General features: G+C 37.4%; 1 protein-coding gene and 1 non-coding gene across 3 annotated transcripts; one reads left to right on the top strand and one right to left on the bottom strand.

The window, feature by feature from the left end:
* The first annotated feature begins 2,256 nt into the window (after nt 1-2,256).
* Nucleotides 2,257-22,664, top strand: LOC110566426 (interferon-activable protein 205-B). 2 transcript variants are annotated; one of them, XM_060364723.1, is made up of 8 exons: nt 2,257-2,467; nt 4,906-4,929; nt 8,315-8,599; nt 9,477-9,589; nt 10,643-10,801; nt 16,887-17,294; nt 18,645-18,836; nt 22,397-22,664. In XM_060364723.1, the coding sequence occupies exons 3-8, from the start codon at nt 8,335-8,337 to the stop codon at nt 22,514-22,516; spliced, it is 1,257 nt and encodes a 418-aa protein (XP_060220706.1). In that variant the 5' UTR covers nt 2,257-2,467; nt 4,906-4,929; nt 8,315-8,334; the 3' UTR covers nt 22,517-22,664. The 2 variants fall into 2 exon arrangements, with proteins under 2 accessions (XP_060220706.1, XP_021519949.1); XM_021664274.2 differs by lacking the exon at nt 4,906-4,929.
* On the bottom strand, nt 19,064-19,166 carry LOC132646552 (U6 spliceosomal RNA). Its single transcript, XR_009584821.1, has one exon. It is a non-coding gene; the product is annotated as a U6 spliceosomal RNA (small nuclear RNA).
* Nucleotides 22,665-24,926: the final 2,262 nt, after the last annotated feature.

The raw sequence follows: 24,926 nt of genomic DNA, 5'->3' as shown, positions 1-24,926 counted from the left end.
TCTCTTTGGAGATCCGTATCTCTTCATGTATATGAACTGCAGTTTGCAGACTAGGATGAGTTACTGTCCCTCCCTTCCTGGAGGGAAAACCCAGCTGCTATATTCAGCAAATTTGATTCTGCCTTGATGATTTGTAGGGAAGGATCACAGCATGGTAAAAGACTGTTTAAGACTTGGAATGGGAAATAAGTTCAATTGCTGCTAAGGTCCTGTCTCCTTCACTGTGGCATTCCTCACACTACTAAAATACTTAACACATGGGCAATCACACAAGGTGTTGTTGTCACTCAAAAAAGGCTCTTTTATAGGCTTTACTCCAAAATAAATATCAGTTACCTTTAAATTCTATAATATTATTTTTGTTTATTTATCTTTACTGCTTATGGGAATTGGGGAATCGTAGCAAATGGTACCAGGGCCAGAGAGAAGACTCAGGGAATAAGAAATATTTTTTGCTCATAGACCCAATTACCTGAGTTAAATATGCTGGTTCAATAAAGTAGCAGAAGAGTTGTTCACTGACCTCCATATGAACACCAAGGCATGCAGATACCTGCACGCGCACACACACACACACACACACACACACACACACGGGCGCACACTCACACAGGCACACACACATAGATAGACGATAGATAGATAGTTACATAGATAGATAGATAGATAGATAGATAGATAGATAGATAGATAGATACATTTAAAATAAAGGAATGGTGTCCAAATTACAGATTCCATATACCTTTTGCCCAACACATGTGTCACCTCCTTCATTATCAGAATTTCCCACCACAGTGAGACATTCACTATACTCAATGAACATGCATTTAATTGATACATTTTTATCAGCCAAATTCATAATTTGCACTAGAGTTTTCTCTTCATGTTGTACATTTTGTGGTTTGGGACAAATGTATAATATACATATCTTCCATTTTAGTATCATATGAAGCATATCGACCTGAAAATGACCTGTTCGTCTACTACTTCCAGGTTAATATAATGCTTGATAATATTTTTTGGTCCTGTATCTACATGTTTTTCTTTCTACAATGACAATTATTTGGAATTTAACCTGAAGAGAGCATCTCTCCTCATGGTCCAGCAAAAGGCTCATGTCCACCAACAAACACAATACTTCATTTGCATAAGGAATCTGCTGTGATTAGAGAAAGTACAGTTTCTCATTTGCTTTAAAATACTGAACCTTGATTGGTGCAAAGCCTGTCTTTCAGTTGCTTGAAGATGTGTCCTGATTGCTGCAAATTCTCTTCTGTCTATATAAGCAGGAAATGAGCTCACTTTGGGAGTATGCAGAAAACCCCTTCCTGGTTTAGTCCATACTAATACAAACATTAGGCTCAATTAAAGGCTTCTCTCAAATGGCCCTTTCTTGCCTTCTGTTTTTCATGGGTAGAATGAGCTGAGCTGGCAACACTGGAAATGTAAGAAGACAGTGATCAGAAGAGAATGGTGGCAGTAGTAGTGACAGTGGTGTTTGTGATGGAAGAGCCGCTGGAGAAATCCAGAGGACCTCTGGGGCAGAAATAAAGGGTCAGAGGTAAAGACAGTGAGGGGCATGAAGAGCTGAAGAATGAGATGCTGCTGACCCTGATAACCAGGTGCATTCCAGACAGCTGTCAATCCCTAAGGGCTGAAAAATCCAGCACCCTAGCCAAAGGGTGATGACTCTAGCCACTCTCAAGGTCCTAGTATCACAAAGGCACTGTCTGCTTCCTTTTCTCTTTCACCTGTTGCTTCTGGAAGCTGTTGATTACACACTTTCCAAGTACCAGGCTAGCAGCCCAGAACCAAGAGCATCTAATCGGAAATCTCAGACCACAAGTCTCTGGCTTCTGAAGGGTTTGGAATTTGTAAGACCCTGTGTATACTATGTCCTAGATCTAGACTATGACCTAGGCCTTGAGTACTCTGCTACAATGAAAACTCCATCTCAGCTGTCCCTGACTCCCATCTAGGTAGAGCAGAAGAACCTTGGTAAGCTACTTCTAATGCCGTGACATTGGTGCGCCGTATGAATTTTGTGCCTAGTGGCCAGTGTACATCTGTTTGCCACAAAAGTCGTGAGGTTGTGACTTTCTTGGTCTAGTCAGATTCATAAGAAAAGAATGTGAGCTTGACTAAGCTGTTTTCATAGTAATCCCAATGTTTAAGGGAAATCAGGAGTCATGTTTCACTAGCCTGGGAAATTGAAAGCTATGAGCAAAACTGGGAGGAGGCCCAGTGGTTTCAGCACTCCTTTTCCCAGAAAGATAACACAGGGAAAGAAAGCCAGTGCTCTTCAAAACACGAAACAACTCCAACAGTGCCATAGTCCCTAGTATCTTTCCTTACATCCTGCTGTTCAGTTTCTGATTTACCCATTTGTCTGCCTACTCAAACCAAGCAAGCTACTTCTTGCTAAAGGTCTCTGGATCTGTAAGTTACTGCAGGAATTTCCAGGGAGGTAAGTCCTGTTTGTTTCCTCTGTGAGATATGAAAGAACATAGCAGTGAAATAAAATTTTGGAGGGATGGGGGGACCAGGTTTGGTGCCAGCAGTGAACCTGCTGCAGCTGGTTTCACTGAAAAGATGACTGATGAAAAAGATGACACTTTTATTCCTCCACTACAGAGGACTGAGACAAAACAAACATTTTCTGGCTATTGAAAGTGAGATACATTTTCTAAATATGACTTTTCATGAGTTAATATTTAAATCTGGTCCTTAGTGGTCCTCAGGTTGCAGGCGAAGCAAGGTAACTGTGGCAAATGACTGGCTAAAGACAAGACAGAGACATGAAAAGAGATTAAGTAGAATAACGTTAAATGAAAACCACCATTCAATGTGAATATACTATCAAATTTTGTGAATACACAAAGCTGAGACTTATACAAAACATGAGCACTCTCACTAGTGTATAAGAGAAAAATGTCCCAGTTTTGTGAATATCGTTATGTAAATACAAACTGTCTTAGCATTTTTATATGTTTAGGTCTCTTTTTAGCTCCCTTTTGTACCAGATCTTAGAGACTATATTTACCATAGTCTCTATTCCATATTGGAGGTGAACGCTAGTGGGGCGAATTCATAGGAAAGAGATGAGTCACACCTGTTTTTATCCTTTGGAATGTTTTGTCTCAATATAGAATCTGTACAGAAATATTTCTTCTGTTGAGGAAAATGTAGAGACTTTAATGTTGGCTTCAGAATTTTCTAAATAGTACATGAAACTTATTACTCATTTTTTCTTATGTTTTTATGGTGTTTTGCCTAACTTTTCACTAATTGAGATATGCATAGGTGTCAAACTGTAGTCATGATCAGTTAATTTCATACTTGTTTAAATTTATATTATTGGTGTTATTATTGTTGTTGTTGTTTGAAAAATAATTTCAGTATTCAAGTACCCAGGTCTGTTTGGAACTTGGCTTATAGCTGAGGCCAGCCTCAAATTTATAGCCTTCTGCCTCTGCCCCTGGAGGCCTCGCATCACAGACATTCATCACCATGGCGCTCTTCAATGTCTGATTAACTTTGTGTTTTACTACATACAACGATTTAATGTCATGGGATGAATGTAGTTATAAAACTAAATTCTGTTATAATTTGATAATTATATAATGAAAATATTTCACTTTTCTTTTTTAATTTTATTTTTACATTTATTTATTACAATTTATTCACTTTGTATCCCTACCGCAGCCTCCTCCATTGTCTCCTCCCAGTCCCACCCATCCTCCCTCTTCTCCTCCAATGCCCATTCCCTAGTTCCCTGGTAGGGGAGGACCTCCTCCCCTAGTATCTGACCCTAGCCTATCAGGTCTCATCAAGGCTGGCTGGAATCTTGATGTTAGGTAGTGAGTGAGACTCAAGTTTTTATGATAATCTCTTGGAAGGTCTGTAACTACATTAATAGATAATTTTCATTTCTTTGAATTACCCTTTTAGCATCAAATTTTTCAACGTTTTTAAACCATCAAATGGTATTTTTGTCAGCAGTAAAAAGGTATTTTTTTTCTAAAGTGCTTAAAAAAGTCTCATTTTATGTTCCTGTTTTGCTTTGTTCTGTTTTTAGTTTTGTCTTTTTTTTTTTTTTTTTTTGGTACAAGGTCTCACTTCGTGTCATTAGCTTAAAACTGTCTGTGTAGAGCAGGATGGCCTCAAACTCTAAGATTTCTACACTTAGAGTCTTCTAAGTGATGGATATTTACATTTACAAAACAGTTATCAATTTTTCTGTCTTTTACACTTTTATACGGACTGAATTTACATATATAATGTGTAGTAGACTAGCCCAGGTAACAAACATCTCTATGCCTTTAGCAGTCAATAATTGTATGTGTTGGTTATTTCATATTTTATTTTATAATTGTTTTGAAAAACATCATACACTGTTCTGTTCAATAATTGACCTATTGTGCTAAACAAGAACCAGGGTAAGACCTGCCTTCTGTGTTTTGATGGTCCTTATTGAACTTCTTTATCTGCCTCTTGCCCCGGCTCATTCCCACACCTAACGACCACTATTGCATTTTATTTTACTAAAAAGTTTATTTCTGTAAATAACGGAAGCATGTGGTGTTTGTCTTTCTGTATCTGCCATGTTTCACTGAACATCTTTATCTCTAGTTCCTGCTCTGCCATGTTTCACTGAACATCTTTATCTCTAGTTCCTTTCATGTTGCTTCAAGTGAGAAAAGTTCACTGCTTTTAATGACTAGTGAGGATTTGGTGTGTTTTTTGGGGAGTGTTTGAGTGCACACATATCACAGTGTACACATATCACAGCACATGTGTGGCAATCACAGGCAATGTTTGGGGAGTTGTTTCTTGCTTTTTGCTTTGGGGCAGCCAACGGTAAGAGATCTTTTACTGTTTCTGTTTCTATGCTTCGTACTCCAGGACTGCTGGCCCACAAATTTCCAGGTAATTCTTTTATGTCTACCTTCTTTCTCACTATAGGAGAGCTGGGAATACAGATGTACATCTCTGCACCTGGCATTCTGAAAGTTCTTGGGGTCTAAATGTAGGCCATAAGGCTTGCACAGCAGGTGCTTCCACCAACTAAGCCATCTTCCTGACTTTTCATGTATAATTACCACAGGTTTTGTTTTTGCTTACACTTTGGAGACAAAGTCTCGTAATTGAGGACAGCCTTGCACTCCTGATCACCCTGTCTCGCCTTCTCCAGTACTGAGGTTATAGGTATATTCCATGGTACCTGGCTACTCATTTTCTTTATTCACACATCCATCGAAAGACATTTACCTTTATTCTGTATTTCACCTGTCTTAAAAAAAAATAGTGCAATAACATAAAAGCACAATTGACTTTTGTATAGAGCAGTTTAATTTCCTTTGGTTACATAATCAGTTAATGGAAGAAGTGGAATACACTGGTTGTGCTTTTTGTATGTAAGGTATTTCAATACCATTTTCTGTAATGCTTATACAAAAATATGTTTCTTCAAACAATGTGTTACAGTTTCTGTTTCTCTGAATCCTTGTCAGAACTTATTTCTTGTACATGTAATGATAAGCTTTATACTGGGATGGAATTATGCATCACTGTGGCTTTTATTTAACTTTCTCTGATGATTAGAAAAACTAAGCCCATTTTTAAAGCATGTATATATAGTTGGGTTTTTTTTTTAACCTTTATACTGTGTGTGTCTTTCTCACTCAGAAAGGCAAATAGGACAGACATTGGAAGAGGGAGAAAACAGGAAGCAGGACAGGAGTCTACCACAGAGGGCCTCTGAAAGATTCTACCAGCAGTTTATCAAAGCAGATGTTGACACTCATAACCAAACTTTGGGCAGAGTGCAGGAATTCTTAAAAAGAAGGGGAAGATAGAAAGACCTGGAAGGGACAGGAGCTCTACAAGGAGAGCAACAGAACCAAAAGATCTGGGACCAGGGGTCTTTTCTGAGATTGATACTCTAACCAAGGACCATGCATGGAGATTAACTAGACCATAACTGCAAATACAAGACCCTATTGCTGATGACTCCTCAAATTGTATTATTTAGTTCTTTAGCCCATTTTTATTTTGCATTACTTGTGGGGTTTTGAGTAGTTATAGTTTTGTTTTGTTTGTTTTTTTTTTCTTTTCTCTTTCTTTTTTTTCTGAATTTCATGTATTTACGTTATCAGTTCATTGTCAAATGTACTTTTACAAATATTCTACTCCATTCTGTAGATATTCCTTTGCTTCTGGGCATTTTTATGTAGCCCAGATTGACCACAAATCTATGCCTTTATAAATGTATAAGTGTGAGGGTATTGAGCACTGAAGGAATAAGAGAGAACAATTGTTGAAAAGCTCCCAGTCAAAAAACGTTTTGATTATATATGACAGTCAGGAGAAGTTCTGTAAAAGGACAGTGACACAGAGCACTGAGAACTGAAAACATAGTGACCTACTCCAGGGAAAAAGATAATATTACTTATAGATGTTATGGAAGAGCTAAAGGGAAAAAGGTATCCAACACAGAGCTGTAGTGCTATGGCCAAAGTTACTCATACATCGTGTGAGAGACTGCAGCCCATTTTACCCATTTGTCACATTAATCGTTGCTATGGTTTGAACGTGAAATGTTCTGGTGTGAAATATGTGTCTCATGTCACTTGGGAACCAGTTGTCAGTGGAGAGCTGAGGATCCTTTAGGGGACAGAGTCCACCTGGCAAATGTAAGCCCAGGGCTAGAGGATTATAGCCACCTGGGTACTAAATTAAAGAGTCTACCTCAAGATCCAGCTATACCATTCCTAGGCATATACCCAAAAGATGTCCCACCAATCAATAAGGACAATTGCTCAACCATGGTCTTAGCAGCTCTATTCATAATAACCAGAAGAAATGGATACAGAGAGTGGTACATTTGCACCATGGAAACTACTCAGCAATTAAAAACAAGGAAATCATGAATTTTTACAGGCAAATGGTGGAATCTAGAAAAGATTATCCTGAGTGAAGTAACCCAGAAGCAGAGAGATACAAATGATATATACTCAGTTATAAGTGGATATTAGCCATATATGATATGATAAACATACTAACTAACATCTATAGCCCTAAAGAAGCTAAACAACAAGGAGGACCCTAGGGAAGATGCATAATCCTTGTTCAGAAGGACAAACAGGATGGACACTGGAAGTAGGAAAAGACAAGGAACAGGACAAGAGCCTTCCACAGGGGATCTCTGAAAGACTCTACCCACCAGGGTATCAAAGGAGCTACTGAGACTCATAGTCAAACTTTGGGCAGAGTGCCAGAATCCTTATAGAAGAAGAAGGAGGCAGAAAGACCTGGAGCAGACAAGAACTCCACCAGAACAAGAGAGCCAAAATACCTGGCCCAGGGAGCCTGCAGAAAATGATACTCCAACTAAAGACCATGCATTGAGAGGACCTAGAACTCCTGCTCAGAGAAAGTCCACAGACTGCTCAGTTTCCAAGTGGGTTCCCTAGTAAGGGGATCAGAGACTGTCTCTCACATAAACTCAGTGGCCAGCTTTTTGTTCACCTCCCCCTGGGGGAGTGCAGCCTTGCCAGGCCACAGAGGAAGATGATGCAGCCAGCCTTGATAAGCTAGAGTCAGATAGAAGAGGAGGAGGTCCTTCCTTATTAGGGGACTAGGGAAAGGGCATAGGGGGAGAAGAGGGAGAGTGAGTGGGACTAGGAGGAGATAAGAGAGGAGGCTGCAGTGGGGATACAAAATAAATAAATTGTAATAAATAAATGTATAAATAAAATTAAATATTTTAAAAGACTTATTTTACCTTATCTATAGAAATTTAACAGGCTGTGGTTATGGACTGGGTCCCAAGCACCAAGATTTTCTTACTGTGAGACTATAAGACAAAATAAATAATCTACCCATATGTTGCTTCTGTTGGGTATTTTTGTAATGACAAGAAAAATAATCAATATAGCCATAGTAGGTGTAAAGAGTCAGGATCTGACAGGCAGACAACAATGCGAAGGCTCATAAAGAGAGAAGAGAAGCCACAAGCCAATTCTCCTAAGCTTTGCCACAGTGGCTCACCTACAGACATCTTTTCTTCACAACTACCATTGTCCCAATTCAATTATCATCTTTAATAGGGAAGATTGTTTTTGAAGCTTTTCTTCAATACAGCAACTTTTAAATGATATTCCATGAGACAGAAACGGCTATTGTGTTGATCTCTTTTCACAAACACACCTGTATGCAATGTTTCCAAATAGCTCATCTATCCACATAAGCATGTCTTTCTTTGGCAATTTCTGAATATATGAACCCAGTGTATGTCAATTTTCTCTTACAGGCTCACTAACAACTTGAAAGATGGTAAATGAATACAAGAGAATCGTTCTACTGCAAGGACTAGAGTTCATTAATGATCATTATTTTAGCTTATTTAAGTCATTAATGTCTAGTGATTTAAAACTGAAGAGAGACATTCAAGAGAAATATACCAAGGTTCAGATTGCTGACATTATGGAAGATGAATTCCCTGTTGATGCTGGATTGGGCTCACTGATAATGTTCTGTAAATGTATACCAGCTCTTAACAAACTTGCTGAAACTCTTCAAAAAGAGAGATCAAAAGGTAATATGAAACAAAGAATTTCACTGCCCCTGCTACTGTCTTATTATTTCTGCTCCCTTCATAAACTTGAAGTCCGCACACAGCTGTCCTATTCCAATTCACACCTCAATGAACATATTTGTCCTTGGATTGACTACTGAGGAAGTTCCCTTCCCCAGTGCATGCTTGTCATTTAAGGAGTATATTTTGTGTGGCTATTAAAGAGAAAGTAGAAGTTGATTGAAGATTGTGGTTTCAGGTGTAGCATAGATGTTATAAAATAACAAATCTGAATTATAGAAATTATGATTTATATTTAAGTATATTCACTAACAGATTGCCTTACCTATTCTATTAAGATAACTAATTATCCTTTCTACTGACAAAACTAAAGCAATACTTTAATTAAATAGTATCTTAAGAAGGCACACAGCTCCACTGCCTTTCATAAAATTACTGAGTTGGCTGAAAAGATTTTAGAGAGTTAAAATCCACAACTGTTGTATGTCACTTCACAGCTTTATGTCAGATATACTGTGTCTAAATTTGAGTGTATTATACATAAAACATGAACAACCAGTCAGTGTGATAAAAACTTTGATTTTTAAGAGACTGGTAGGAAAGTAGTAATGAGAAAAGCTTGGCAGAGGTACATGGGGTTCAAGAACAGGAAGGGTTTTCTCATTTCATAAAGAACAAGTAAGGAAAACATTGGCCAGCATCAAAGGCTGTGCCTTTATTGTTTTGTTCCTACAGTAGGCTAATGGAATAAGCATTGATATGAATGCAGCAGAAAGGAAATGGTAGGAAAAGTAAATGGTTTCTACACCATCTGTTTGGGGTTATATGGGCTTTTTTGTTCATGAACTTGTTTTAATGAAAATTATACCCATCCCAGTAAAAGGAAAAACCCCACTGAAAAAAAAGAAGCAAGAAGCAGGCTCTGCTATACCTACATCGACTACAAGCTACAGTTTAGCATCTGAAGGAGGGAAGACATCCACAGGTCAGGTGAGATTAACTGAGGAATGGCAGAGCACTAGTAGTCCACAGAGGCAGAGGTGGTCCCTCTTCCCCCAAGTCTGTCCATTAAGTACTCACTGTTTTATCAGTTTATCTTCAAGTTTTATTGAAAGGCGTAACAATTGATCATGTGACATTAATATGTGTTCACTCCTACTAGAGACACCATGGACTTGAAAATCTGACAGAGGAATGGTTGTTCCATTGTTGTAGTAAATTAAATAAATGGTCATTGGGCTATATAATGTTTATTAGCCCTAAGATTATCTCTGTAGCATTACTTAACCCGCTACCACAAAGAGTAAGACACAGGTACTTATTAGATCTATAATTGCCTTATTAAACCTTGGTCTGAGCAGATATTTTACTTACAGTGACTCATTTACCTCACTATCCATCTCCCAGCCCCCATCCAATGCCATCCACCTTAATCCCCCTCATCTGGTCATTCTTTTATACCTAATGATTCTTGCTTATATTCTTCATCTGGCCTTTTCACTCCATTATTGGAGTCTTTCCTCCTCACCCACGAGGTTGCTTTCCCTAACCTACCCTGGCATCCTCCTTCCTCCTCTCCTCCTGTCCATCTCCTATGATTCTCTAGCCCTCAAAAGCCTAGGAACCTTAGCCATGCCATTCTGCCCTGCCAGAAATAGGATGTTTAATAAAGCAATCATATATAATGACTTAGGCAGGTTTGCAAAATGAGAATAGGTGTAACCAAATCTTGAGGGTCAGCCTTAGAAAAAAACCCAACATCCCATATTTACACAAACCTAGTTTACTAATTCATATTCAGTTATGTCCCCTCATCGTGGAAACTGTGCAAATAAGTTTTCTTTTCCCTTTATGTGATGAAACCATTTGTGCACATATTTTATGACTATTTATGACTTTATTTTAGACATGACCAGAGAGTGAGTGTTACTCCTTCAAGTTTCCAACATATTCAGATACAACAAAACTATTACCTAATAATGAAGACATGCTCTGCTTGATTGATACTGAAACTCATTAACAGGGCCATGAATATACTTTCAGAAAAGAAAAAGTGTGAGTAAAGAAAAGACTGGAGTGAAAAAGGCCAAAGGTTTTGAGGGGACAGATCTCCCTCTCTGTCCTGAAGAAGCCACAGCGAGGTTCCACTCACCGATACCCCAGGTCTTACCTTCGACTTCATCCAACACATCTTTGGCACAGGTAGAAGTTTTCTGTTGTCCTTTCATTTCTTCAATCCAAATACCAAAATCAGATCTTGAAGTTCTGACCATGCCTCCTACTTATCATTGAGATTTAATTAAGCAGACAGAGATTTAATTAATCACACAGAGGTTGGATATGATACATAAAGATTATCATACAAAAACAAAATCAGATACAGAAATGTAAGTGATACCAATACAGAATTTGCGGTATCATAACCTTTTGTTTGATGAGGACATTTAATGAAACTTGTTAATTCTGACAATGAGGAGTTTTCTGGCTTGTGTTGATCCCAGGCAGGTAGAGGGAGGTGAAGGGTCTCTCACATACAATTGTCAATAACAATGGACTCCATTTCTTCTCTCTTGCACCCTCACATAGTTCTTCCTTTTATATGACTAAGGGGTTAAATTTTCTTTGTTTTTTTATTTTAACTTTTATTAATTACACTTTATTCACTTTGTATCCCCCCGTAAACTCCTCCCTCCTCCTCTCCTAATCTCACTTTCCCTCCCCTTCCTGCATGCATGCCCCTCCTCAAGTCCACTGATAAGAAGATTGTCATCTCTGTGGCCTGGTAAGACTGCACTGCTCCCCCCTCAGAGAGAGGTGATCAAAGAGTAGGCCAATCAGTTCATGTCAGAGATTTTCCCATTACTATGGAACCCACTTAGATACTGAACTGCCATGGGCTACATCTGTGCAGGGGTTCTAGGTTATCTCTGTGAATGGTTCTTGGTTAGGGCATGAGTCTCTGGAAAGACCCCTGTGTTCAAATTTCTTGGTTCTGTTGCTCTCCTTGTGGAGCTCCTGTCCTCTCTAGATCTTACTATTTCCCACTTTTTTCATAAGATTCCCTGCACTCTGCCCAACAGTTGGCCATAAGTCTCAGCATTTGCTTTGATAGTCTTTAGGGCAGAGCCTTTTAGAGGCCCTCTGTGGCATGTTCCTAACTTGTTTCCTGTTTTCTTCTTTTCCTTATGTCCATCCTCTTTGCCTTTTGGGATGGGGGTTGGGCATTTTAGCAAGAGTCCTCCATCTTGATTAGTTTCTTTAGGTATACAGATTTTACTAGGTTTATCCTAAATTATATGTCTATATGAGTGAGCATATACTGTGTGTGTCTTTCTGCTTCTGGGATAGCTCATTCAGGATGATCCTTTCCAGTTCCCACCATTTACCTGCAAATTTCATGATTTCTTTGTTTTTCATTGCTGAAACACTTTAAGTGTTTCATACTCCATTGTGAAGATGTACCACAATTTCTGTATCCATTCTTCAGTTGAGGGGCATCTAGGTTGTTTCTAGCTTCTGGCTACTAAAAATTAAGCTGCTACAAACATGGTTGAGCAAATGTCCTTATTGTGTACTTGAGCCTCTTTGAATATATGCCCAGGAGTGGTATAGTTGGATCTTGAAGAAGTGCTATTCCCCATTGTCTGAGAAAGCGCCAGATTGATTTCCAAAGTGGTTGTACAAGTTTACATTCCCACCAGCAGTGGAGGAGGGTTCCCCTTTCTCCACAACCTCTCCAGCATCTGTTGTCACTTGAGATTTTCATCTTGGTCATTCTGATGGGTGTAAGGTGAAATCTCAGGGTCATTTTGATTTGCATCTCCCTGATGGCTAATGACATTGAGCATTTCTTTAAGTGTTTCTCTACCATTCGATATTCCTCTATTGAGAATTCTCTGTGTAGTTCTGTTTCCCATTTTTAATTGGATTACTTAATTTGTTGCTTTTTAACTTCTTGAGTTCTTTAGATATTCTGGATATCAGCCCTCTCTCAGATACAGGGTTGGTGAAGATCCTTTCCCAGTCTATAGGCTGTCGTTTTGTTCTGATGACAGTGACAGTATCCTTTGCTTTACAGAAGCTTTTCAATTTCATGAGGTCCCATTTATTGATTGTGGCTCTTAAAGCCTGTGCTGTTGGTGTTCTGTTCAGGAAGTTGTCTCCTGTGCCAATGAGTTCCAGGCTCTTCCCCACTTTTTTCTTCTAACCAGTTTAGTGTGTCTGGTTTTATATTGAGGTCTTTGATCCACTTGGACTTTAGTTTTGTGCAGGGTGATAAGTATGGATTTATTTGTATTTTCCCTTCCTTTTTCTCCTCTCTCTTTCCCCCAGAAAAGGAGAGTCCCTCCCTCAGTATCAACCTACCCCAGAGCATCCAGTCACCTCAGGACTGAGCATATCTTCATCCATTGAGGCCTGACTAGGCATTGCTGCCAGGAGGAGTCCATGTTAGAATAAAGTCCATGTTAAAAACAATCCTTCTCTCCACTCGCCAGGCAACACATATAAAGACCAAGTCACCCATCAGCCACAGATGTGCAGGAGGCCTAGATCCAGATCATGCATTCTCCTTAGTTGATGTCTAAGTCTCTGAAAGCCCCCTGGGGCTGAGTGAGTTGTCTCTGCTTGTCTTCTTGTGAGGTTCCTGTCCCCTCTAGGTCCTTTAGTCTTTCCCCAACACTTCCACAGCACTCTGGAGCTCTGCCCCATGCTTAGCTATGAGTCCCAGCATCTGTCCTGATACACTGTTGGCTGGAGCCTCCCTGACTACAGTCAAGTTAGGCTCCTGACTGTAAGCTTAGTAGAGCATCATTATTAGTCTCTGGGACTGGCTCTGTACTGTGGGGTGGGTCTCAGGTTGGGCCAATTATTGGTTAGATTTTTCATCAATCTTTGTACCCTCTTTATCCCTGCACTTCTTGTAGACAGGGTAATTTTTGGAACACAGGTTTTGTGGGTGGGTTGTTGTTCCCCTCCTTCCACCAGTCCCACCTGGCTAAGAGATGGTCACTTCAGGCTTCATGTCTATCCCAACCCCTGCTCTGTTAGGAGTCTCAGCTAGAGTCACACCAGGAGCTTACCCTGTAGCAGGACTCCAGATTGACAAAGAGATGCCCCCCTCAATTTCCCTTCTTGTTCCTAGCCCTCTCCCCCCGCCCCGCAATTCTGTTCTCCTTACATCTGATCCTCACCCTAGTTTCCCTCCCCATTATCTGTCCAGTTCCCTGTCTTTATCCACTTCTGCTGTCTATTATATATTATAAGAGACATAATAGACTTTGGGTTTTGAATTACTAGTGTGAAAACAAATAGTGTTCTGATGAAAATTTGAGTTTGAAATGACAGTAGTTGGGATCTTTTGGGTTTTGTTCTGTATCAAAAGGCACTGATTCCATTAAGCAAATAAGAGCTTTCTGTAGTTGCTTCCTCTAACAATAGAATATTTGATACCATGCTGTATTTCCTCAGCTTTGGAGAATAGCTCCAAATGCTGAGGAAATGCTGGGGGGATTTTACAGTTATTATTCTATCAGAACTTATTTTTAACTGGGATACAGAAGGAACCATTGATGGCCTTTTTTTTTTTTTTTTTGTATGTACAGGTATGCATGAAGCACCTATATAACTGTCTTTTGTTTTGTCTTGTTTTTAATACTCAAAAGAACTAAAGAGGAAAACAAAAGTTGATCAGATTCCATCGTTGTGAACATTTTCCTGAAACCATAACCTTTCAAATTAAGCATATTCTATAATTTATTGGACAGTTTTTATTGGATAGTTTAAAAGCAACCACATTAGAATTTGTGTATTACCATGTAAATACAGTAGCATATTTGCAAAATTTTGTCCATAACAACTCCTCCTTCAGAAAACGGAATTAGGCAAAACAGTAGTTTGATTTAATGACAGGACTTAAACCAAGTGTGGTCATGCAGGCTGTTAATACCAGCACTCTTGGGCAGATGGATCTCTGACTTAGAGGCCAGACCTACAGAGCAAGTTTTAGGTCAGCCAGGGCATGTAAATGTGCCTCTGGTGAAACATTCCTTTGCAGAAAGTTGAAATCGGGACTAAAAGATTACGATTCATGGAATCTGTTTGCTGTGGAAATGGAATCATGGTTATAAATGTTGGCAGTTTAAGATCTGTTGACCTAAGTGAGTGAACCAATTTTGCTAATATCAGTTAATGACTTGCATGCTTTTTTCTTTACTCTGACTTCATTCCTTTCTTGTAGGATCAGTCTTTTCAGGATTTGGTTTGGTTTTATGAACCAGAAAAGTAACTTTGCAGTATTAGAATGTCATCCAGCTATGTATTTACTTTATAGTAAATAATGGTGAATAGTGGTCAATAAATAGCTTTATATGCCTTTTAAAACTAATAGTAAAAATGCCATTTCTTGGAGAAAAACAAAACAAAACAAACAAACAAAAAAACAAAGTGAGGGAAGTTAAAGAATTTGTGGAAGTCCAGGAAAAGAGACCATTTACCAGAAACTGGGAATGAAAGGAAGTGTTTACTCTTCCAAGGTCAAACTTCTTTCATTTTGGACTTGCCAGTTTTTCTGTAGTTTCAAGTATCAGTATTAGCCTAATAACATATTGAAATATTAGCCTAGTAAGATACAGACTATAGGATGGTCAATGCCTCTTTTTTTCTGAGTGCACATTGAAGGAAACAAATGATTTGTCACAGAAGGCAAACGACAACATTATAAGCATTCATTCTCTGTATTCTCTCTTTCCTTCCTTCCTTGCCTCCCTCCTCTTCTCTTTTTCCTCTTGAGGAAATATAGCTGCCAGTTAAGCAAAAACAGAGAAGTAATTTTTGCTCACCCTAAACCTTTTCATTCCGAAAACATAAAAGGGTTTTCTCTGTATTCTTTCAGATATTTTTATAATTATGTAGAAAAATTTTCTAGTGTATTAATTTACAATAGTTATTGGTTTACTTGTTTTTCCAGTTTAATATATCAAGATTATCTTTCCATGTCCCTAAGTTAAAATGATATAATATTCAATGAGTACATCAGGATTTGTGATTTTTAAAATAATTCATTAGAGATTGATTATCCACTAAAACAAACTCAGATCCCTTTTCAGTGAGTATCCTTGAAATGTTTGCATTAAGGCTCATTTTGAACACAACTAATTTATTTAATGTTCATCCCATAATTTTCTTGTTAAATTGAAACTAGTCATTGCTATTTGTTTACTTATATACTTATTTGTTTACTAATATATATTTATATTTGTTTAAGTACTTAATCACCATCATTAACTGTATTGCTTTTTGTTTTTTTATGTTATAATTATTGGTTACACTGAAAAAAATTAGATCCAAGTGAACTGTAATAACTTATAGGTGATGACTATGTGTGACATGATAGATCAGACTATTTGTATCTTCTTGGTTTGGTGGACACAACAACACTATAGCCATATATTCAAAATCTATGAAGCTCATAGCTTTTCATTGCTTTGTATACTGTCTTATAGTTAGGCAATTTTCTCTCCACTGAACTGCTGAGCTGAAACCCATTGAGCTCAGTCTACTGTGCAGAAAGGAGATTAGATGCCTATCAATATCTCTCTGGTTTTACAAATCTATGCTTTTGAGGAAAATGTTCTTTCCATGCTTAAGGACATGTCTCTACTAACTCTACTTGAGCCTATTTAAAAGAAGACTGGGAGATATCTAGTTGTTTTTTTTTTTTTTTTCATCATTTAATTATAGCATATTGCTACCTCCTGAGGAGATACACTATGATTTGAACCCTCAGAATAACCCTGCGAAAGTCCAGTGGTAACTAAGACCTTTGACATCTTTATGGTATATGATTATTTTCTATTTTCAACCATATTTAATTTTTCACTTTTATATTCTTTGGCCATAAGAATTAAGGGTACATTTGAAGGAATTATTTTTTTTTCATTTGAAGGAATTATAATTACACTTATATTTCATAGAATTGTTCTCAATAGCTTGTGCTATGTTTATGTTAAATGTTTCCCTTTGTGTTAAAAAGAATACTCTGGTTTTTAGTGAGGGTATTTAAACATCACTGGGTCAACTCCAGTACTTAAATTCATTAGCTTTTTGGCCAAATAAAGAATTCCTCTTTAGCTTATCTTCAGCTCTAAAAATAAATTAAAAATTGTTAGAAACAATGTTGAGATTAAGATTTATATTATCTGAAGGTTATCTTATCTGATTTATATTTGCTACTAAACTTTCATATTTATATCCCTATATATTTTCAACCCATAACCAAAAATCACAGGGCATGTGTCAAAATATTACCAGAGGTGCTATTCTCCAAAAGGATGCCATGACAGTGATGGTGCTCAACTCAACAGATGCATTTGAATATGAGTCATCAAAACATGGAGGAAAGACCATGTTTCATGCTACAGTGGCTACTGTGAAGCATTATTTCCATGTGAAAATTTTCAATGTCGACCTGAAAGACAAGTTCAAAAAAAATAATGTCCTCATCATTTCCAATTACTTCATGAGCAAAGGAATCCTAGAGATAAATGAAACTTCCTCTGTGGTTAAGGCTGGTTCTGGACAAAAAATTGAAGTCTCCAAAAGTTTTATCCAAAGAGCAAATAAAACTCCCAAGATCTCTGATATTAAGCTGGGTAAATCTGGACTACTGATTTATGACTTGTTTACATTAATCAAGGTAATGCCTGAAAATCCCTTTTTAAATTTTTCTCCACCAACACCTGTAATTAAATATAATACTTTCTAGTTAATGTTTATGAAAATATTGTAACACAAATACTCTACCTTGGTTGGGGAGAGAACGTGAAATCAACCCACATATTAAGGAATAATAGTGGGTGACCAGGTAACAGTCTGCTTCCTAAGGTATCTTTGAGAGAGCTCCCTGAAAATGATTTTTCAAGAAGCTTTATTTTCCTGGTTACAAATACTTACCCTCAACCACAGTGTGAGGGAATGGTGAAGGACACAAGTTCATACCATGCCAACAGTCTCAGTTTTCTTAAGTTCTACTACAGCTATACAATACTCATTCTTTCTGTAGACTTTATTTCTAAAGGTCGCCTGAACAAGGGTGAATATTGATAGTGACATGTATTTGGAGTTATAAAGAAATTAGCTTGCGTCCTCTTAAACTCAAAACCATTCAACTGAATGCATCTGTTCTCTCTGGAGATAGTAGGGTTAACCATTTGGTGTTGACTCTTGTATCTTATTCAATTAACTAATTATTTCTGATTAGCTTAGCAACTGGGGACTATTGTATGAAATGACATTGGGAAGGCAAATGAATCTATTTTTCTAGATTTACTAGATTTTAGATTTATTAAATATATACTAATATCTTATTGATGCATCAGTGGCCAAATTTAGGGTATTAGAATTCAGTTAAAAAACTGACAACCTTGGTGAACTCAACAAATGTTTTATAAACATGGCATCTTTATGGCTCTTTAGTCAGTCTCCTTTTAATATCTCCTTTATTTTAAACACATTACGTTTATAGTACACCATTTAGAGACTATGCTTATGAACACAATTGAAAAGTTGATGGGAAATATCTTGGATTCAATACTTGGACATGATACTGGGGAAAGGTATGAAGAGGGTCTAAATAAGTGAATCATTGGAAGCTTGTTCTGTAGATTCCGTGTAACCTACAGAATGAATGAACAGTAGGAGCAAATATTAATTTTTCCCTTTACATACGGAACATACAAAGATGGCTGAGGAAATTTCTGATTCCTGTGATCTCAGGTAATTTCCTGGGAATCCAGGCTATTGAGGAATAGGAATAAGACAAAAATAAGAAGAACATTTACTGTCCTAGCATATTTAGATGGAAATCTTCAAATCAAGAAAGTAAATTATTATAGTAATAAAAATTTGGGGGCGGAAGACTGTGCTGAAAATTCTTGCATGCCTATGTCAAACAGGTTTCATATTGAAAAAAATCTGTTTTGAATGTATAACAATTACTGTGAATGAGACAACTTTCAGAAAATGAATTCTAATTTTACATTTTCAGAAAAGGGTGAACCCAAAGAACACAATTTATGAAGTAAAAGACAATACAGGAAGTCATATGGAAGTGGTGGGGAATGGAAAATGGTACAACATTGACTGTGAGGAAGAAGATAAACTCCAACTCTACTGCTTTCAGCTGAAAATAATTAAAAAGCAACAAAAATTAGTGTGTGGAGATCACAGTTTCATTGAGGTAGGAAGTAGACCAACAATAGATTTGCCAAAGAGAAAATTGACTTTTTCTTTAGCATTCTAAACATGAAGTTTTTGGTATGTTATATAACAATTCTGTATCTGGAAGAGAGAATTCAGATGATAGCCTTATACTCATCTCTAAGAAAACGATTTTTCAAAACGGATATTGAGAAAAAATCTGAAAAAGTTTGTATATATGCTGAATAACAAGGTGCATGAAGACAGTAGAATGGCATGAAAGTACATTTGAGTGTCATTCTTCACAGCAGCCATGCTAATCTTCTCTGTATTATTCCAATTTTTGTATACGTACTACACAAGCGAGCACAAGGAAGTACATTTGAATAGTGACCAAGAGAACAGGTTATGAATAAGTCAGATGTGATTGGAATGACAGCCTTGACAATTGGGAGCTGACTGATACTGGGGGAAGTTTAACTTGAATCTGTACTTTAAGGGGAGAAATAACTATATATTTATGAGTTATTAGAGTTTCTAGCACATCATGAGAAATGAGTAGGTAGTGGGTACTATTTTCTTAAATGGGTGAAGACACTAGAGAGAGAGAGAGAGAGAGAGAGAGAGAGATCTAAAAAAATAGAAATAGCATGAAAATATACCAAAGTGTGTGTCAACACCATTAATTCCACTACCTACAGAAGACAAAGATTGTTAGAACATGAGGCCAAAGAGCTGTTTTTAAAAGGGTCAGATAAAAGGCTCTCCGCCCTGCAGACTATCAAAGGAGACGCTGAGACTCATGGCCAACTGTTGGGCAGTGTGCATGGAATCTTATGTAAGAAGTGGGAAATAGTATGATCTGGAGAGGACAGGAACTCTACAAGGAGAGCAACAGAACCAGAAATTTGAACACAGGGGTCTTCCCAGAGACCATTCTCCAACCAAGTACCATGCATGGAGATAACCTAGAACCCCTGCACATGTAGTCCATGGCAGCTTAGTGTCCAAGAGGGTTACATAGTAATGGGAAGAGGGACTGCCTCTGACATAATCTGATTGGCCTGCTCTTTGATCACCTTCCCCTGAGGAGGGAGCAGCCTTACCAGGCCACAGAAGATGACAATGCAACCACTCCTAATGAGATCTGATAGACTAAGATCAGAAGAAAGGAGAGGAGGACCTCCCCTATCAGTGGACTTGCGGGGGGGGGCATGCTTGAAGAAGGGGAAGGAGGGTGGGAGGGTGGGTTCTGTAGGAGAGGAGGGAGGGACTTATGGGGGGATACAAAGTGAATAAAGTGTAATCATTAAAAAAATAAAAATCAAAAAAGGGTCAGATAAATGTAGTACTGTCACAAATAAGGATATAGCTCATTCATTGTAGAACAGTTAAATGTTGAAAGGTTTTTTGAGGATGATTGCTTAGTCACTTTGATATTTTAGTAAAAAAACAAAAAACAAACAAACAAAAACCCAAAAAACAAATACCTGTCTTGAAAATTTGTGCTGCAGAGAAAATTGACTTGGAGGCAGAAATATTGCTTAGATACAACTAGGTGCTATTATATGCTTATGTACTATGTCCTTGCATTAAATATTGAGGAACTATGGAAGCTGCTTATGAGACTTTGGCAGTTTGAAAATCACCATAGATTTGCACCACCAAAACATCCAAAGTCTATGGAGCATGATTTCAAAATCAGGCAGCTACTATTTCAAGACATCACAGAAGCTATTTCATAATTGTATATAGCAGAAGAAAGATAAGTGGGGCTTTGACTCAAGTTTAAGAAGGAAGACCCTTGTGGTTTTACAACCAGATTGGTAATGATGGTGAGAGAGGAAATAGGGTTCAAAGAACATCCAAAAGCAATTCAGAAATAACATTAAGAAACTGGCTAAATGGTGCTAATACTAACACTGAGAATAAAGAACATGACCTATGGGGGTGTGGAAATATATTCAAGTTGATGTTGATGTTCAACCGCCTATAGAAAATTTAGTAAATATATATACATCATCACTGAGATTTAGGTATCGGTGCTATGAATACCGATCTAAAATAGAAAATAATTTAGCGCATATTTTTAAATTTAGGAATACTTGACAAACCTTGAATTAGGATCATATCTAAAAATTGTACATGTACACGGATGTTACATGTATACTAATATAAAATATCTATCAAATATTTACTATGAGCTATAACTTTACAAAGCAAAAGATAGTAATCATTGAATTTCATAGATGTAGCTACAATGACAAAGATAATGAGTCGTAGAACAGAGAGATCCACCCAGCCTACCTGTCACTGAGTGCAGACTCTTAGACAAGATGAGTACACAGGCCACTGATGGCAGTTATGAATCACAACACACTGGAGCAATAGCTAAAGGTAAAGCATGCTACAAATTAAGACTAAAAAATTGAGTGGTCAAGATAAAAGTGAAGCTACATGAAACGCAGAAAAAGAACATTTTAAGGAAAAAGGAGACAACATCGTTCATGACAGACACAAAGGATCACGGGACTCTCATGAAATAACTGGAATAAAATATAAGAGATGACTTTAACGAAAGGTATGCAACAGTCTAACTAAGAATTCTGCTGCATTTTGGTGCAGGAACATACACATTAGTTGTTCCATTTTCAAGATTCCTTATTGCAATCATCCATGATTTCCAACTCAACATGATAAAGCAGAGCAGAAATTCTGAGGAAAACCAGAATGTTGTTTTTATTTGTTTTTATTCTAAACCATGTTTAGACATGGTTTCAACCCTTCTCTTTTTTTCTGTTTGGTTAAATTATTTTTTAATTTTTTTTTCATTAATTACAGTGTATTCACTTTGAATCCCAGCTGTAGCCCCCTCCTTCTTCCCCTCCAAATCTCACCCTCCGTTCCTCATCTCCTTTCATGCCCCTCTCCAAGTCCACTGATAGGGGAGGTTCTCCTCCCCTACCCTCTCACCTTAGCCTATTAAGTCTCATCAGGACTGGTTGCATTGTTTTCCTCTTTGGAATGGTAAGGCTGCTTCCCCACTCAGGTGGAGGTGAACAAAGAACCAGCCACTGAGATCATGTCAGAGACAGTCCCTGTTCCCATTACTAGGGAACCCACTTGGACACTGAGCTGCCATGGGCTACATCTGTGCAGGGTTTCTAGGTTATCTCCATGCATAGTTCTTGGTTGGAGTATCAGTCACAGAAAAGAACCATGTGCCCAGATATTTTGGTTATATTGCTCTCCTTATGGAGCTCCTGACCCCTCTAGGTCTTTCTATCTCCTTCTTTCATACTCATCTCCCTTTTCCTTTTTGTTATAATTCCCCTCACCACGTTTTGGAAATATCCAATCCCACACAAATAAACTCATGTTGAGTGAGAAGATCCATCTTTTCAAGAACCATGTATTAGGAAAGGGGTAGCTCAAAATAAGGCAATATAATGAAAGAATGAAGCAGTGTCTTTGAGAGACACAAATGGTCATATATAGCCTTTGAGGCGACTAAGCAAGAATGAGTGACTGATAAAAATATAAACAGTGCTTTATCTCAATTCCTTGAATCTTATACTGTTGTGCTCTGTCTCTTTCAAGGTCACAGAAATTAGGAAAAAAAAGGAAATACCCACTGCCCATTCAAGCACAAAAGATGGACGAGAAAATGTCTACTTGCAACACCAATTCTGTGGTTTTAAAGAAGAGACACCCAATTAATTTCTTCTAAACAGCATTAGTATCATATCATTTAATAGTTTTCATAGCTCATTTGATTATGTTTTCGTTAACAAAATTACTTATTGTTTTTCTATGAAATGACACTTAAATTTTCTATAGTGTAAAATTAATAAAAATTTCTTTTTAAAAGTACACCAGTACAGAGTGCTGTGTATAAGTTTTTAATTCATGAGTGAACTGCTTGAAGGTGGGGATTTTGTGCTTGTGGAACAAATACAGCAGAATACTGGATTTTATCATTGTTGAGTTCTATGTTCTAAGTAGCCTTCCTGAGTATTGGACGTGTTAAGATTCTCTCCCAATCTGTGGGCTGTTTTTTTTTCTCTCTATTGATTGTTCTTTGTGATATACAAAATATAATTAATTATTAATTGTCAATTATTTTGGGGAAAACCAAATGCTACTCTTCTGCCAAAGGAATACAGCAGTAAAATAACACCCAATGATATTCTCTTATACTCATAAAACAATTCCTTTATCAGCCATCACCAGAGAAGTTTCCTCCTGAAGCAGATAGAAGCAAATGCAGATGCCCACAGCCTGACAATATGCATGAGTGAAGGGTCCTGAAACTCTCAGCCCTACCTAAATGGGATGTCTCCATCAAATCTTTCCTTTCAGGGCTTAGGGAATCTACAAGAGGATGCAGAAAGATAATGTAAGAGCCAGAAGGGATGGAGGATACCAAGCAAAAAGGGTCTCGTAGACACAACATGGCTGTTACACATATGTACTTACAGAAAATGTGGCAGCAGGCATAGGACCCCAGATGGATCTGTACCAGATGGGGCCATAGAGCTGAAAGGAAAAGTAGACACAAGCTCCATCCCTAATCCAGAAGCTATCTGCAATTGATAGGCAAATTAAAAAAAAAGTTTTATCCAAGGGAGAAACAACCACTGCTGGTTGGCCCAGCAATAGATGGCCACAGCAAAACAAAATCAATAGCATATTTAGATGTTTCTGTCTCATAATTTTAAGTCAGGGATTTTTTTTTTCTTTTTGTCTTACAGGTCCTTTTTGTACATAACATAGCATCTGTTTGAAGGTTTTTACGGGATTTCTGTGTGTGAACGTGTATGTCTCAGTGCCAATTTGTGTTTCTGTTACTATTTCTTTGGCTTTTTTTCTGGTTGGATTTTTTTTTTTGTGATGATGAATTTAATTGTTTTTATTTGTTTTATTGTATTGTATTTTATTTTGTTATCATTCCTTAGAGGGCGATTTGTTTTCTGATTAGAGATAGAAAGGGAACTGACGTGGATGGGTGGGGAAGAGCTGAAGGACTGAGAAGAAGGGCAAACTGTAATCAGAATATATTGTATGAAGAAAAATCTTTTTCCTTTTTTCCAGATATATAGCAAAATAAAAATAAGATATACAAGATATAACAAAATAAATATAAGATATATAAGATATAACAAAATAAAATATAGTAAGAGAAAAAAATGTGTCACATTGAAGTTGAACAAGACAAATCAACAAAAAACAAAAAAACAAAAGAAAGAAAAAGAAAGAGCCCATGAGAAGTCACAAGAATTCAGGAAATCTATATCAACACTGAACTGGAAGCCATAATATATATATACAGAGGACCTGGTGCACACTTGTACAGGTCCTATGTATGTGGTAGTATGGAAACTTAACACAGTAAAAACTATCTAAATATACATACGTACATACAAACAAACATAGATACCTACATATGTATGTACATTCATGTGTGTGTGATCTAAATGAAATCGCCGTATAATAGGGGAGTCAGAGTCCTAAGAAGCCATCTCTTGTCACTCACCGAACAAAGCTTCCAGTACGGAGACTTGGTTGTTGTCAGGTTTGTTTCTCTCCCCAAACAGACAAGACCCCATTGCTGAAGGCAACACCTACACAACGAATTGAGCATGGAAAAGACAATCTGATGCCTACTTAGAGCCTTCACTCCTATATTGCAACATCCTTGGCCCAGGAAGGTACTTCTGCACAATACCAAAAAGGAAACATAAGCACCAAAACAGCCACACACTCTTTGGTCTACAATGGTGCCCTGCCTGTAAGATAAGTTAATTTAATATTGGCAAAAACCTGTGGAACATCCAACCAATATCTGATTTGAATTAAGGTTGACTCTATGAGCAGGAACACTGCTTGAGTTACCAAGAATGAGAGACTAGATAGTCCATGAACCTAGAATAAATCTAAATACTGCTGGTCTCAAAATAAAATTAGTAAAAAAAAAACAAAAACAAAACACTACTTTCAATAAAAAAAATAATTTAAAGTATTATTATTTTCAGACAATATGATTCTCTATGTACGACATCACCAGAAATCTCCTACAAACAGGAAGATACAAAATTAACATACAAATTCACTATGTTTACTATATAAA

This window comes from Meriones unguiculatus, chromosome 11 (genome assembly GCF_030254825.1).
Source record: "Meriones unguiculatus strain TT.TT164.6M chromosome 11, Bangor_MerUng_6.1, whole genome shotgun sequence".
NCBI classification, from domain to species: Eukaryota; Metazoa; Chordata; class Mammalia; order Rodentia; family Muridae; genus Meriones; species Meriones unguiculatus.
Note: the sequence above shows the minus strand (reverse complement) of the source record. Positions and strands in the feature narration are given on the sequence as shown.